At 36.3% G+C, this 15,623-nt stretch overlaps 5 protein-coding genes across 5 annotated transcripts; 2 read left to right on the forward strand and 3 right to left on the reverse strand. All coding sequences in view use genetic code 12, as the record gives it.

The window, feature by feature from the left end:
• Positions 1-827: 827 nt before the first annotated feature.
• DASC09_052040 (uncharacterized protein) lies at positions 828-3,387 on the reverse strand (the record flags this gene model as incomplete). Its single annotated transcript, XM_064998803.1, has 2 exons — positions 828-839; positions 928-3,387. The coding sequence occupies 2 exons, from the start codon at positions 3,385-3,387 to the stop codon at positions 828-830; spliced, it is 2,472 nt and encodes an 823-aa protein (XP_064854875.1).
• A 996-nt stretch (positions 3,388-4,383) lies between these two features.
• Positions 4,384-5,685, reverse strand: DASC09_052050 (acetamidase/formamidase family protein; the record flags this gene model as incomplete). Its single annotated transcript, XM_064998804.1, has 1 exon — positions 4,384-5,685. The coding sequence occupies one exon, from the start codon at positions 5,683-5,685 to the stop codon at positions 4,384-4,386; it is 1,302 nt and encodes a 433-aa protein (XP_064854876.1).
• Positions 5,686-6,592: 907 nt separating this feature from the next.
• On the forward strand, positions 6,593-8,593 carry DASC09_052060 (sodium:solute symporter family protein; the record flags this gene model as incomplete). The annotated part of the gene is made up of 1 exon (XM_064998805.1): positions 6,593-8,593. The coding sequence occupies one exon, from the start codon at positions 6,593-6,595 to the stop codon at positions 8,591-8,593; it is 2,001 nt and encodes a 666-aa protein (XP_064854877.1).
• A 1,252-nt stretch (positions 8,594-9,845) lies between these two features.
• On the reverse strand, positions 9,846-12,413 carry DASC09_052070 (glycoside hydrolase family 3 protein; the record flags this gene model as incomplete). Its single annotated transcript, XM_064998806.1, has 1 exon — positions 9,846-12,413. One exon carries the CDS (start codon positions 12,411-12,413, stop codon positions 9,846-9,848), a length of 2,568 nt encoding a protein of 855 aa, XP_064854878.1.
• Positions 12,414-13,288: 875 nt separating this feature from the next.
• Positions 13,289-14,671, forward strand: DASC09_052080 (uncharacterized protein; the record flags this gene model as incomplete). Its single annotated transcript, XM_064998807.1, has 1 exon — positions 13,289-14,671. One exon carries the CDS (start codon positions 13,289-13,291, stop codon positions 14,669-14,671), a length of 1,383 nt encoding a protein of 460 aa, XP_064854879.1.
• Between the last annotated feature and the right edge of the window lie 952 nt (positions 14,672-15,623).

The following is a 15,623-nucleotide window of genomic DNA, read 5'->3' on the forward strand; positions in this document are numbered from 1 at the left end:
CTTTGCCCATTTTCAATATCCAAGATATCCCAAATATAAAGACATTATAAAAATACTATTTTTCTCTACTCCACATTCCACTTCTCAGATCCCAAATATCCCCACTTTAAGTGCCCATAATCGCCATTGCGCTCTCGCTGCTAGCCCATTGCGCTCTCGCTGCACTCTGCTAACATCCATTTTTTCGCCCCATACAAACCCGCTGCGCTCTCGCTGCAAAAATGTATGCGATTGCGCTCTGGCTGCCTTTATCTAGCTATATGTAATAAGTACAAACAGCACGACACCTAGCAACCTTAAACCAATAATTACTGTAAATATAATCTTGATAGCAACGACTATAATATTTATTAGTAGAGATCTATTGATCTGGTTCCCAGTATAAGACCTAAAGACTCCTTAATTGTAAGATCTCGAACTTGCGACAGCAGATCACACTTTTACCAGAAGAGGTGATTATTGGAGCTTGCACTTTGGCTAAAGCTACATTTCAGCATTTTCAGTAATCGAGTTCAATTGATTATTGTCCATAAGTGTCAGGCCTTTTTATCGTCGGAAAGACACCGTTCCCCTATAGTACATAAAATCACATAAAGTACCCTTGACTTAAGTGATAGATAAAACACACTATTGGAGGATGCATTTTACCTAAATCTACGTTTCAATATTTTCAGTAAACGATTTCAATTTCACGGAACTCGAGAAATTCATAATGTTTTCCAATTTGCTTATTATTGGTGGGTCCAAAGTGGCGGAAGCAAATAGACACTGTTTGAACCTTCCCAATTGTTTCAAATGAGGCACGAGCGACCTGAAGTTGTCCTCCCTCAAAAGGAGGTCTGCTTCATCAACAAAGAGCCTACCAAGGCTTCTCCCGTGGACAGAGCCACTCCTTAGAAAATGTCTAAAATGCTTGGATTTTATTACTTCAAAAGAGCAAATAATGTTTTGAACACCTTGAATGTTATTAACTGGATCTGCAAGAAGGTCTGGCCACATTATTGTTTTTTTAAATATCAGATTTAAATGGCCAAGCAAACTCAAGTAAGGTCCGAATATAAAATTGATTTGCTCTGCGGTACCAATATTATGGACTATGTTGACAACTGTGGTTTTTCCAAATCCGCAAGGGGCGGTTAAAAATACGGGTTTCTGGGAGTTGGCAATATCCATACTAAAAAGGGCTTGTGCTGTAGACCTAAATTCGAAGTCAGGCCCGTATAATTCTTTCCCGGACTTTAGCAAATCCGGACTATTGATATATGAATTTGGTTGTTGGGTTGGCGGTTGAATAGTGGTTTGATCACCAAGAAATTTTAACCAGCTTTTCGACAATTGTTTTTGTACATAGAAGGACTCAACTTCGTTGAGTGACCTTCTGCGTTCAGACCCTATGCACCCGTTACCGATGGTTGATGAGTGGTCAGCAGCTACGGTAACAGCATCAATAAGTTTCCCCGATGCAGCACTTTCAGGATTATTCATAAAGCATCTAAATGCCTTTCTTGCCACTCTGATCCCGAATGAAAAAACTTTTGTGAACAAAGAATGAAATCTGTTTTGTGAAATAAAGTTTGTGCCAGTGGTGAAGATACAAGTGGATACCAAACTTGAAGAGGCAACTTCAATTATGTCATCATTCTCATCATCGACAGAAATATTGGCAAAAGCGTTCGGTTCTACCAATGGCAATCCATTTTCATCCAATTCATCACTCTCAGGATATAGTCTTAGAATCTCAATAAACACTGGACGCAATAGAAGTAACCAAATTGTTAATTTTGTTGTGGTTTGACTCAAGTATCTCGGCTTAGCTGAACGAACTCTTTTCTTGGTGTAGTTGGTTATGAGGAAAATTGTTTCATCGGTTATATCCCAATTCAAGCACATATCTTCAGTAGAAAATTTGGATACTTGAATCTCGGGGAACTGGAAACTTCCAGCTTCTAAGAAAAATAAGTTTATTAACAATGAGGTTAGATAAATAAACATTTCCTTGATTGATTTCAAAGTATGATCTTGGAGATTTTCTTTTAGGCCAAATCTCAAATAATCGGGGATTTTATCTCCAACCAAATTCAAAAAGGAGTGGTTGATCCGGTTAATCTTCGATAACTTGACAAAGCTTTCAAAGATGCGGTCGATGTTTGTATCCCCGTTGATGAAGTTCGTGATTCTACCCGCATGAGCATAAAAATCATCCATCAATTTTTGACGGCCATCAATTAACTGTTGCTGATTTATAGTGATACCATCGACAATGACGGTGGTTGAATCCAATAAAATGCAATCAAATACTCTTTGGGCGGCCTTTTCTTTCACAAATAGGGTATATAATGCTGTCAACCAAATAAAATTGGAGCCACGAATTGGAGAAACGCCAATGTACTTCATTTTTGAGGCAACATCTCTGTTCACATAAGCAAATCTGATTACATGCTTGAGGACATCAAGACGCTTCAAGATGGTGTCAGTGGACTCAAACCTTTTGTTAGTGGCATCGGAGATGTCAGAGTTTTTCTTGGTAATCATCAAAACAACCAACTTGTTGAACAATAAGTGGTAATTCTCATTTTCAATCAATGAAAAAATAAACTTGGCGAGAGCTTCAAATCTGGATCCTACATCTTCAGCATCATTCAAATTCTTTTTTGGGTCCAAGATGGATGTTGAATCACCCTTAATATATTCGAATTGGGATATATACTTAAAAATGGGATAGATTTGCTGGAACGCGGCCGCGTACGCACGGACGGTTTTTGGGTCAAGGATTTTGTAGAATTTTTCAAATCCCAAACCAAAGGACGAATCGGTGATGATAGAAGAGTTGAGTTGAGTTTGTTTGTAGCCAAACATGAATAATTCAGATGCTTCTTCCTTGAGGTCGTAATTTTGAAGCTTGATTAACAATTGTTTATCATTTTGAGACACAATGGGATCGCCTAAGTACAGTTTTAAAACTGTATTGGACTTAACAAACTGGGTATCGTTGGAGGATCCCATGATATCGTAGGCCACGTTGGACTCGCTTTCTTTGCGATGAATCAAGTAATAGTTCTTATTGCCAGCTAATCTGATAATGGTGGCTTGGTACTTGGAGGAGCCGGTAAATTTACGGCTCTGGGTTTGGTAACGCCCATCACTACTTTTTTTTATGAATACTTCTGTCATTGTGATATGTGGCATGATCTCAGAAAGATCGTAGAAGCAAACATTTGTGGTGCTGAAAATGGAATGGATATCTTTAAGATCGCATGCTGAAAGATTCTTCTTCAGAGCTTTGCCAAGCTTGGTAATGATTTTGGAACTTGTGGATATGATTCTTCGTTCATTTTTATCTATAATGAATCCGTCCAGGACAGATATTCTATCTGAAACTTGAATCATTTAGGATTGTGGTTACTGTGGGTAGTGACTAAATGTTTTTTTGTTTTGTTTTTTTTCATCAATTTACAATGCAACTTCGTATGCACGATCGTTGAAAAAATCTTTCATCCCAATTACTTGACGAAAACACATTAAAATTTTCTCCCACAAATTTGAATATTCTCCTCTAATTTTTTATGAATCATTCTGAAATCTTCTAGGCGTAAAAATGATAATGGTGCCTTTAATTTCTGAGCTCATATACCTGTACAATTCACCTATCTCAACTCGTCCTAACTTCTACAATAATCACCTATTATCTATCATATTTATTCTTTTTTCTTGGCTCTACTAAACCTTCACTCTCTTTACATCCACCCACAATCATCAAATAATTCTCAATCTGCGAAGACACCATCGCTATCCTAAATTTCAGACATATATTACTCCCCTGATAAACCCAGGGGTATCTCACTCTCCCTCAAAGAATTTCTCCTGGCTGTCCTGGCTATTGGCCCAAACTATACATTGTTTCTCCTAACTGTTCGACAGGGTCCAGCCCCCCTGGAATTTGCCCCGCGTTATGCAACGCAAATTTTCAACGACAATATCTCTAACCCAATATACTATTTTTCAAATAAAATTACATATTTTTGCTCAGAACTTTCTTCCGATTCTAATAATACCATTGGCAGTGAGTTCTACAAAATATTCATTATTTTAAAAGCTCTCCTAAATATGCAGCAATGTATGCCATTTCTCCGGATTTGTGCGACTAAAAAGCTACGTAAAGAAAAAGGGAAAGTGCTAACATAAGATGATGAAGGGGAAAAGAGTAAAGGAGGCCAAATAGATAAGAAGATAACAATAAGTGAGTTTAATGATATGAAAAGATATGAGTAGATAAGGTTGGCCAAAACAAGAAGATAAGAAGAAATTTAGAGGCCATAGAAATTTTCCGATAGTGTACGCTATCTTCTGATAGATATATCGGTTTTCAAGAAACTTTCGCAGAGCCTATTTCTTCAAACATTCAAGAAGAAAGTTTGGCAATTCATCCGTTAAAGAAAAACCTTCTTTCAAGTCATCCTCTGAAAAGGCACAATTGCCTCTATCTTTTTTCTCAACATCATTTTCCGGTGAGATATCAAAGTTGAAGATATCTTTAGGTAAACCGATAGTGGTACATGAATTTGGTACATCAACAATACCAGCAATGTTGCCTTCAATTGGAGCACTAGATAATAGCAAATAAATCTGGTAATCATTGTAGCCATATCTGCGTAAATATTCAATCACGCGAAGACAGGTTTGTCTATAGGCGACAGTTGTATCAAGGCATAATTGCTCACCAGATTCATCAACTGAGAATCCTTCAAAAGTAATATATCTGTCGGCACCAAATTTAGGAGCAAGATTACTTGGTAAGTACATTGGGCTTTTCATATTAAGCTTTTCGATCCCATTCTTCATCACACTAACTTCAATAGTAATGCACCCTGCCATTTCAATAGCACCACAGAAGGATATTTCACCATCACCTTGACTGAAATGTAAATCACCAACACTTAGCATTCCACCATCCATATGAGAAGGCAAATAGACAGTAGAGCCTCTAGTAAGCGCCTTGATATCACAATTACCGCCATTTTCTGGTCTTCCAGGAATAGTTCTGGCACCATGTTTTCCAACAATGCATTTTAAATCCTCTGAAGCATGAAGCCCAGCATAAGCACCTTGAGGGGTTGGTAAGTTTGCCATGATAAAGTCCGCATCTGGGTTTTCTGCTACTAATTTTGACTCTCTTCTATTCCATTCATTTAATATTTTAGCAGAAGGTAAAGTACCTATGATACCTGGATGACAAATTCCTGGAAATTTAACATCAGGAATATGTCTGGATGTGCAGTAAATACCTTCAAAGTCAAAAATTGCCTTCGCAGCTTTTGGATAATGCTTGTCAAGAAAACCACCACCATTTTCTTTTGCAAATATGCCACAATAGCCCCAAGGCTGTCTTTCTAATGGCTGAACATCTTGGATTTTGACTTTGAGTATATCGCCAGCGTCACAACCTTCAACAAAAAAGGGGCCAGAAAGGTAATGAATTCTTGTCAAATCACAGTACTTGATATCATGGGCAGAATCATTATTGCCTACCTGACCACCGGTCCAATCAAAACACTCAATTTTATAAGATTTATTTTGCTCAATTTTTTTGTAAGCTGGGACATCTGGATGCCAACGATTGTGGACACCTTCCTGTTCCCACGCAGGCTTCGCGAGATCAATCTTTACCAAATATTCTGGAGGGGCCATGATAATAAAAAAGCTAGAATATTTCAACAAGAGGATTTATAACAATGGAAGAAGTTTTTGAAAAATAAAAAAAAAAAAAACAGGAAAAAACATGAGCAAAATAAATCAAGCATTCAGAATTTCATTTAATGCTTATTTTTCGTATTTTTACGAATAATATATAAACCTGAAACAATGCAGACAAATAAAAATTCTTGATAAGATGCATTAGACCTAGACATTTGTGATAAGAAGTATTAGTTCTAGCCCTTTATGATAAGAAGTAATGGATCTGGACCTTTGTGATAAGAACAAGTGATCAGTTTTCGACAGCATGTCGTCTAGAGTTTCTTGTCGCATCCACTTCCCCGGAAAATAAAGAGTATTGTTATATGCGTTATTATACATATCTATTATCATATATGCAAATTGTCTTTATCTTGTTGACATCTTCTTTCGTCAAAAAAAGACAATGCACGATATCTGTGCCAACAACATTTTATTGACATTCGCATTAGTTTGTTGATTATGGTATTTCAATAATAAAATATTAGCATGTGAATCCGAAGAATCGGAAAAACGGCGACAAAAAAACGAAAATTCGCAAATTTACATTTTTATTATTTTCAATTCCCTTCAAACATTAACTGGAGTCCCTGGCGATAAATGAGGAAGTCTTTGCGATAAGAAATAATAGTCCATTTCTTATCGGTATCTTTTTGATGAGAGCTTCAGATTTTTTTTTTTTTTTTTGCATCATGATGCATATGACATCAATGTGAGTATTCTGTTTTTCAACACGATACGATTAGCCCTTCTCAAATTACATTAATATCAACCATCGCACTAGCAATGATACTAAAACATAAAAAAAAGAGAGATATGAGAATTAATCTCATAAATTACTCAAGAGAAATAATATTCAATCATGGTGAAACCTATTCTTGATCAAGCTTATGGTTACTGCTATATTATGGTGTTGGGCGCTGCTTTTGCAGGCCTCATGATCTTAATTACTAGAATGTTATCTAAATTTGTTGGTGAGCGTCAAAACTCCGAACATTTCTCTACTGCATCTAGATCCATTAAAACTGGTCTCATTGCCTCTGCTGTTGTTAGTAGTTGGACATGGCCTGGTACTCTTTTGACTAGCAGTGGTATGACCTACAATTATGGTATTTGTGGTGGTGCATGGTACGCTTTCGCATTTACTATCCAAATTACTTTTTTTGCGGTTTTGGCTTTGGAAATAAAGAAGAAAGCACCAGGAGCGCATACCATTCTAGAAATCGTAAAAGCCAGATTTGGGACATCTGCTCATTGTGTGATGATGTTTTATGCTTTGGGTACCAGTGTTATTATCGCTGCGATGTTGCTTTTGGGTGGTTGTCAAGCCATAGCTGCTGTTACTGGTATGCACATTGTTGCAGCTGCTATGTTATTGCCAGTAGGTGTTTGGGCATATACCGTAACTGGTGGCTTGAAATCCACGTTCCTTAGTGATTGGATACATTCTGTTATTATCTACTTAATCGTTTTGATTACTATATTTACAACTTATACATCATCAGAAAAGATTGGCTCAATTGACAAGATGTATGAATTGATTACTAAAGTTGGCGAAACTCACCCATCTGCAGGTTATAAAGGAAGTTACTTGACTTGGACAAATAAACTGGCCGTGTTTAATGGTTGGAACATCGTGGTTGGTGGCTTTTCAACTGTTTTCTGTGATCCTGCATACTCTCAGAAGGCAATTGCTGCTAGACCTAAAAGTAGTATGGTTGGTTACTTCATCGGTGGCCTTTGTTGGTTAGTCATTCCTCTTGCACTTTCTTGTTGTACGGCACTTTCTAACTTGGCATTGATTGATGATCCAGACTCACCAACTTATCCGAATGCTGTCCCAACAGAATATGTAAATGAAGGTATCCCAATGCTTTATGGTATATATATGATATTAGGAAAATCTGGAGCAGCTGCTGGTTTATTGATGGTGTGGCTAGCAGGCACCAGTGCATCAAGTAGTGAAATGATTGGTGTATCCTCCGTTTTCACGTATGACATTTATCGTTCTTATTTTAGACCAAACGCAAGTGGAAAAGAATTGGTGAATGTTTCTCACATTACTGTCACTGTTTTTGCTGTTGCGATGGGTGGTTTGACCGTCTTATTCAATTATATTGGGATCACAATATCTTGGATTATCAGTTTCATCGGTATTATTCTTGGACCAGGAGTTTTTGCTTTTATTTTAACTCTCTTTTGGAAAAAAATGACTAAATTTTCAATTGTTATTGGTCCTCCAATGGCAACTATTATTGCTTTAATTGGCTGGTGTACCTCTGCAAAGTCTTTATATGGTGCTGTCAATAAGGATACCTTAGGTGAGCAGTATTCTTGTGCTGTCGGAAACTTTATAGCATTGTTTGGCTCGCTAATTTTTATTATTTTAATCAGCTATGTGAAACCAGATCCTCAACCATATGACTTCAGTGAGCTTGATAGTCATTTTATTGTTGGTGATGATGCTACTGCTGAGGAAGCAAAAGCCATGAAGAATGAGGATGAGAAAGTTAATAAAGAGTTAGAAACATATTCTAAACTTGCCCAGTATCTCTCCTGGGGACTCTTTTTCATTCTTATTTTTATTATCCCAATGCCCATGTATGCTCAAAATTACATTTACAGTAAAGAGTTTTTTAGGGGCTGGATCATTATTATAATGATTTGGTTGATAATTGCTGCTACTTTTATAATTTTCTATCCGATCTATGAGAGTAGGGAAGTTATTTTTGAGCTCTTTCAAATTTTTGCCGGAAAGAAAAAACCAGATGCTGAGAGAATATCTACAAAACAACTTGATGTTTCTGAAGCTGTTTCTGTGGAAAGAGTGTTAGTCAGTAATGAGAAAAAGAATTATTCTTGATTATATTAAAAAGGAGTGTTTAAACAGAGGCTAGATATGTATTATTTTAATACCAATGAATTGTCAATTATGAAGATGACTGATCATAGACTAAGGGTGTTTGTGGTTGCAGCGATGACAAAAAAGAGCTACAGAAGAATAGTAATAAGAATTTTCAAATGGTAACAGTACGATTATCTCAAATATTCAGCTTTATCTCTTATCTCATCTAATCTCATTTCGAACGAACTATCTCTTACTCATCTCCTATCTTATTTTCTCATTTTATTCTAAATTATCTCTTATCTTATCTCTTATTCTTTCTTCTTGTTTTCTCTATTTTTTTTTTTTCTCTATTATTTTATTTTCTATTATCAACACTATAAGTTTCGCTGAAAGGGCAATTTTGAAATCCTTTTTTTTTATTTTTTTTTGTGGATCTTAATATCAAGCCAAATTCACTAATTAATTTCAGTACAATCATTATATCATAATGACATATCAGAAAGAACGTAATGTAAAGAGAGTTTTGTCTACAGTATGTACTATCAAATCTATACCACCCCCACTTGAACTTCATATCTTAAGGTAATTTTCCGCTAGTGCTGCTTACGCCGTCAGTCAGTACTGTTATCAGGTGCCAACAGAGTTCCAACGTGTTCTATATATTGAAATACCCTCAAACATGCAATGTAGTGAACAATAAAACTGTTATGCTCAATTTTCTTCAGCAACAGACATGCTTCAATTTTTTTTTTCTAGGCGAAAATTGAAGCCAGAGGACAAAAGGGCAAGAAAAAGGTTATTCGATTATTAATATAGATTTTTCTTTTATCTGTGACGCAAATTGTTGCTAATAATAATGGCTTTCCTAAAATACTTTTTTTAAACCATATAGCAGGATGTTTGGCAAGAGAATTAACCATGATTCTCATAAAACTACAGTTTCAGTATTATATACCAACTTCACGCTGTATCACATTTTGATATTCAATCTGGGTTGAATTGGGTAAAAAAGAGAATTAAATACTTCTGAAGTCATGCTCCACAGAAGAAACAGCCAAATTAGAGATAAGAAATGTGTATGTAATTATTGAGACGAAGTCAAAATATTAAGGTAATATAAAGACTAGATTCCAAGATAAGTTAACACAAGAAAAAGGTAATAGTGAATGAGACTAAGTAGATAAAATAATAAAATGATAGAGGATAGAATGCATTATTAATAGAATAGGTTACGTACGCACTAATGCTACTATACAATATGTTGAAACTATAATCCAGACCACCAATAGTTTTCTTCAATACTAACAGAACTCGAAAGTGGAACATTGGCTGAACTATTTCCAACATAAATTTGATATATTCCTTTTTCAATAAACCATTTGGATTTTTCATTGTCCCAGATAGAAAATGCATTCTTCAAATCAGTGGTGAAGCTGGTATTTTTCTTTTCACCTGCTTTGACAAATAATTTTGTGAAATCTTTCAATTCCTTGATTGGTCTTCTGATAGAGGAGTCTTCAACACCGCCAATATAAACCTGTACCACTTCACTTCCATCCAATGTACCAGTATTTTCAACTACTAGACTGATATTCAATTGCTTCGCTTCCCAGTCTAAGATAACATCCAATGTGCTAAATTCAAAGGTAGTATAAGACAAACCAAATCCATAGGGAAATAATACATCTTTATTTAGTTTTTCATAATATTTGTAACCAACAAAAATATCCTCACCATAGACACAGTCACCAAAATCAGAAATAAAATTCAAATATGCCGGATTGTCTTCAAATTTCTTCGGGAATGTTAATGGTAATTTACCACTTGGATTATAATCACCGAACAAAACCTCAGCTAGGGAATTACCCAATTCCATGCCATTATACCAGGATTGCACAACTCCCTTAACATCATCAATCCAAGGCATCTCCATTGGGGTTCCACTTTGATTAACAATGATAATATTAGGATTGGCTTTCGCGAGGGCAAAAATCAAATCATTAGTTCTCCCTGGGTATTTCAAGTCTTCTCTGTCAAAACCCTCACTTTCCCATTCTTTAGTTAGACCAACAATGGCAATGACTTTATCCACTTTCTTGGCGACTTCAACAGCATTGGAAATTTCTTGCTCTTCATCTATTCTGATAGCCGCACCGATGTTGAATCCTCCACTGGCCTTGGTTTCATCAACAATACTAGGATAAGTAGAAGTAATAGCGCTACCGTATTCCAACCTAAATTTATATTTGTTGCCCTTAGATAAATTCACTGAGCCTTTTTCTTCAATAGTTCCATAGCCGAAAAACATATCTCCAGGGGTTTGCTTGGTTTTGTTATCAACAATCAATTCATCATCAATAAAAATTTGACCTGTACCATTGACAACTAGCCCAAAATCATAAATTCCATCTTTCTGGGGAACAAACTCACCTTCAACAAGAGCATAAAATTCCGGTTTGGTGGACTTGGTGAAATCAAAAAAACTGACATGCGATTCATTCAAGTCATCTTGAAAGAAAAAGTCGTCATTATTGGCCTTTGCATCCTCCAAAGTGTAGTAATATTTAATTCTAAAACCCTTATTTCCAGTGGAGGTATTATCTAGAACTTCACTCAACCCAGGTAATAGATTATGAGAATAAGCACCCAGGGCATATAATGGAGGTTTTCCATAACGCCTTGATATACCATCATAAGCATTAACAGCATAATAAGGCTTTAAAGAAGCTGATCCACCACCGCTAAAGGTTGCAATTTTGGCATTTGGTCCCACAACGGCTATTTTATCTTCGATACTCAATGGTAAAACATTCGCATCATTTTTGAGTAAGACAGTACCTTCGTTAGCTAGCCTTTTCAAAAATTCCGATGTTTCTTTGGTGTTATTGTCAGTATCCTCGGCCCCATTCTCAGAAACTCCTGAGCCCTTGGTTCTATAGACCAACTTAACAATGTTTTTAACTCTTTCATCCAAATCATTCTCAGAAATTTGTTTTTTCATGACAGCATTAACAACTTGTTTTTTATCTCTAATCAATGGCTTCCCAGGCATTTCAATATCCAAGCCATTTTTTATAGATTCGTACAAGTTATAGACACCAAACCAATCACTTGTAACTGTACCTTGGTAATTCCATTCATTTCTAAGAATATCGATTAATAAATGATGATTTTGCGACGCATGAATTCCATTCACCCTGTTATAAGCTGTCATCAATGCGAGTGGGTTGGCATGTTTTAGTGCCAATTGAAATGGCTTCAAATACACTTCACGCAATGCTCTTTCGCTAACAATTGCACTAACACTTGTCCTTTGATGCTCGAAATCATTACAAACATAATGTTTAATGGTGGCGATGATGTTCTCCGATTGCATACCTTTGATTATTTCACTGGCAACAAGCCCAGCGGCGGTTGGATCCTCACTGAAGCTCTCAAACCCTCTCCCGCCATTTGGTCCTCTTTGGATATTAACTGTAGGCCCCAAAATTACGTGTGCACCTTTGTGCTTTGCTTCGAGTGCCATTAGCTTACCTGTCTGGTTTAGAAGCTCCTTATTGAAAGTCGCTCCTAGGGAGGTACCATTTGGCAAGCAAGCACTTGGTACACTATTGTAAAACCTAGTACCTCTTATACCGTTTGGTCCATCTGACATTCTTATTGAAGGGAGGTCGATATTTCTTTCAGGATCGTGTATGGCGAACGTATGCCAAAAGTCAATTCCGGAGATTAAGGTAGCCTTCTCACTCAAAGTTAGCCTGTCAACAACATTATCAATCTCTTCTAATTGGTGCTGTGTAAGATCAAGGTTTGGATAGTATTGGGCTGGTGACATTATATTTTATCTCTTTTCTATTGCCTTGATGAATGTTCTTAAAATATCATGAAAAAAAAACATTTAAAATTTCAAGTTTACAAAATTCCAAGCGCGGGCTGTAATAAGATAAAATACACATACCGCAAATCAATAAGTTTGTCGTATTCCGGTCGGAGTCACAAATAGCGTGCCGATCTATCAAATAGCGTGCCGATCTATCAAACACCAACAATAAACAAACCAGTTTTAAAGTTTAATCTGACAGTAATGTTGTACTAGTGCATCATGCTTATCAGCTGTTCTCTTTCTCGATCGAGGAATTCCACTCGAGTGCTAGGGTTGCCAACTCCGAAAACCGCCAAGGTGAAACATGGAAAGTTGAGGTAAGTGTGTGCATTGATTGAAGAGTGAACCAAGAATGACCGTGAGTATTGTATGTTGTAGGTGCTGCATCATAACGTAAATAGACAAAAAAGTTTAACAATAGAAACCCAAGTCAAAGCCTTTTTAGATATAGAATTTTTTTTTTTTTTCTTTTTTTATGAATTCAAAATAAATTAATTCACAGGAAAAAAAAACACGGCAACCGAGAAATTCATTCAACTCATAAACCTTTTTCTTCTTCTTCTTCTGGCGGTTTAAAATTATGCTGTCCGATAAATTAGGAAAATTATGCCCCAAATCATCTAAATAAGGTCTTTAAGACTTAATAACAACAGGTGGGACAAGTCAATATTTATTGAGTTCAATGCGCGCCGACGCAAAGAGTCGAGGGAAAACGTTTCGGAAAAATGAGATTTTAAATAAATTTATTAAAAATTATTTAATGATAATTAAAAGATTGTAGAGGGACTTGAGTGAACAATTTATTATTATTTGCCATAAACTGAAATATGTCTACTCCAAGCCGCTTCACTAGAATCTATCGTGCAACTTACACTCAGGCCCTTATTATTGGATTTTTGTCCTTCACTCAAACTGGTATCTACGCTGCTATTGCCGGTTTGGGTGCCGGGGGTTTGCAGACTGTCAACACTGCCAACATTTCAAACTCCATTTTATTTGGTGTTCTCGTTGTATTTTCTCCGATATTTTCTATTTTAGCCAACAAATGGGGTATTAAACCCATCGGTAACATTGGGACCATCGGGTTTGTTTTTTGGTCCGCAGGGCTATACAAAAATTCAAAGGATGGATCTCAGGCCTTGATTATTGCTGGGGCCACCTTATGCGGTGTTTCAGCTGCCGCATTTTGGACTAGTGAAGCCACTGTTGCAATTTTATATCCGGAGGAGAATCAAAGAGGTTTATTTATTGGTACTTGGCAGTTAATCAATAAAACTGGTGGTCTAATCGCCGGTGCGATTTCCCTTGCTTTGAACATCAAAAAAAATGAGAGTGGCGGTGTTAGTTTAAAGACTTATATCGTTTTGATTTCTATCCAATGTTTAGGCTTCCCTGCATCTTTCCTTTTATCGCCTCCAGAAAAAGTGATTAGAAAAGATGGCTCGAAACTTAGATCTAATATTACCAATAAAACTTGGAAAGAAGAATGCCAAAACTTCATAAAGGTCTTGAAAAGAAAAGAGGTCATCGGTCTTATCCCATTATTCATTTCAGTGATGTGGTTCAATGCATGGCAATCTAATTATATTACCCATCATTTCAGCGTCAGAGCAAGATCTTTGAACTCTTTATTATCTGCATTGATTTGTGCATTAACTGATGTTGTCGCTGCTTACTTCTTGGATCTCAAGTGTCTAAGCAGAACTCAGAAAGTTAAGGCATCATGGGCTTTCCTTGTTTTACTGATGACTGGCTTCTTTATTTATTCGTTGGTACTTCAAAAACAATTTGACTTTAGCCCTGAATCAGGTATTGATTGGCACGGAAATGCCCGTTTCGCAAGATCATTCATCCCATTCCAAATCTTCAAAATTAGTGGCGAATACATTTTCAACTGGGCTTACTGGGTTCTTGGTGCCTACCAATTTTCCTCGGATGAAATTACTCACGTTGCTGCAATCCTCAGATCTTTTGAATCGCTCGGTCAATGCTTGGCCTTTGTCATTACTGTCGTAAATGGTAACGATATGACCAGTTTGATTGTTTCCGTGGTGGTGTTTTATGTCGCGGTGATTCCTGCCTCATATTCCGTTTCACTAGTCAACGATGAAAAAATTCTTGGTATTCTTGAATCTGACACAGATGACACTTTTTCAGAAACTAAACTTGATAAGAATTCCGATGAGCTTATTATCGAAAAACAAGTTTGAAAGGCTGATTATTCTTGGATCATTTGAGAAATTAGAGATTATCACCAGATTGTTACTCCAGCTTTTTTTTTTTTTTCTGTTTTTCACGCCCATATTCTTCGTTTTTCTTCTTCTTTTTTCTATTTAAGTTTATTTTTGAAATGGAAAATTTAATTACTCTGTATGCAGTCAGATGAGATTCCTGAGACAAAACAAAATTTCGTGAACATTACGTTCGTTCTTTGTCTGAAAAAGAAAAAGTTATTGTTTATCCATCTTGTGACACTTGTATAGCGTTGAACTGATTGTCATGTACCTAGTTAGACTTGGGTAATAAACTTAGCACTGTGTATATTCCAGGTATTAATTTTTTTTCCTGTTACTATTCGACTTTGCTGTTCACTGGAGGATGTAGCATTACTAAATTCATAAATATCAGTTCCTTCCTTGACAACTGGATGCCCCACATGTATATGAAACTAAATATTATCTGCATTACCCCCACGTAGTGTATTTATTCCATGACTCACCATCCATACAAGGCATCACTCATCAATGAAGTGTAGGACTGTTGAACCATTGAGGAATAGTCAAATGTTAAACATTAGAGATGATAGTATGGCCTGGGTGGTACATCTGATGATGCAATTTCTTTTCCTTTTCTGGACTATATTATGTATTCTGTTCATTTTCAATTTATAGAGAAAATTTCCTGTATCCTTAGAGCTGTTTTCAAAACATTTGTGTAAACCACAACAACTGTATTATTAATTTTTGTGGTAGGTACAATCAAGCAAGGGACCGAGCCATATATCAGTGCCACAAAAAACCGGAAACATCATATTAGCCATATTAGCTAGTTTTCCGTCTCTGAGATGAATGAAATTTTGAAAGCGTTCACAATTATGACTTATGTTTTCAAAATGAATATTAACACAAGTAAATATCTCTGCAGTAAAAAAAGGAGGATGAG

Source organism: Saccharomycopsis crataegensis, assembly GCF_037102585.1.
Source record: "Saccharomycopsis crataegensis DNA, jcf7180000000087, whole genome shotgun sequence".
NCBI classification, from domain to species: domain Eukaryota; kingdom Fungi; phylum Ascomycota; class Saccharomycetes; order Ascoideales; family Saccharomycopsidaceae; genus Saccharomycopsis; species Saccharomycopsis crataegensis.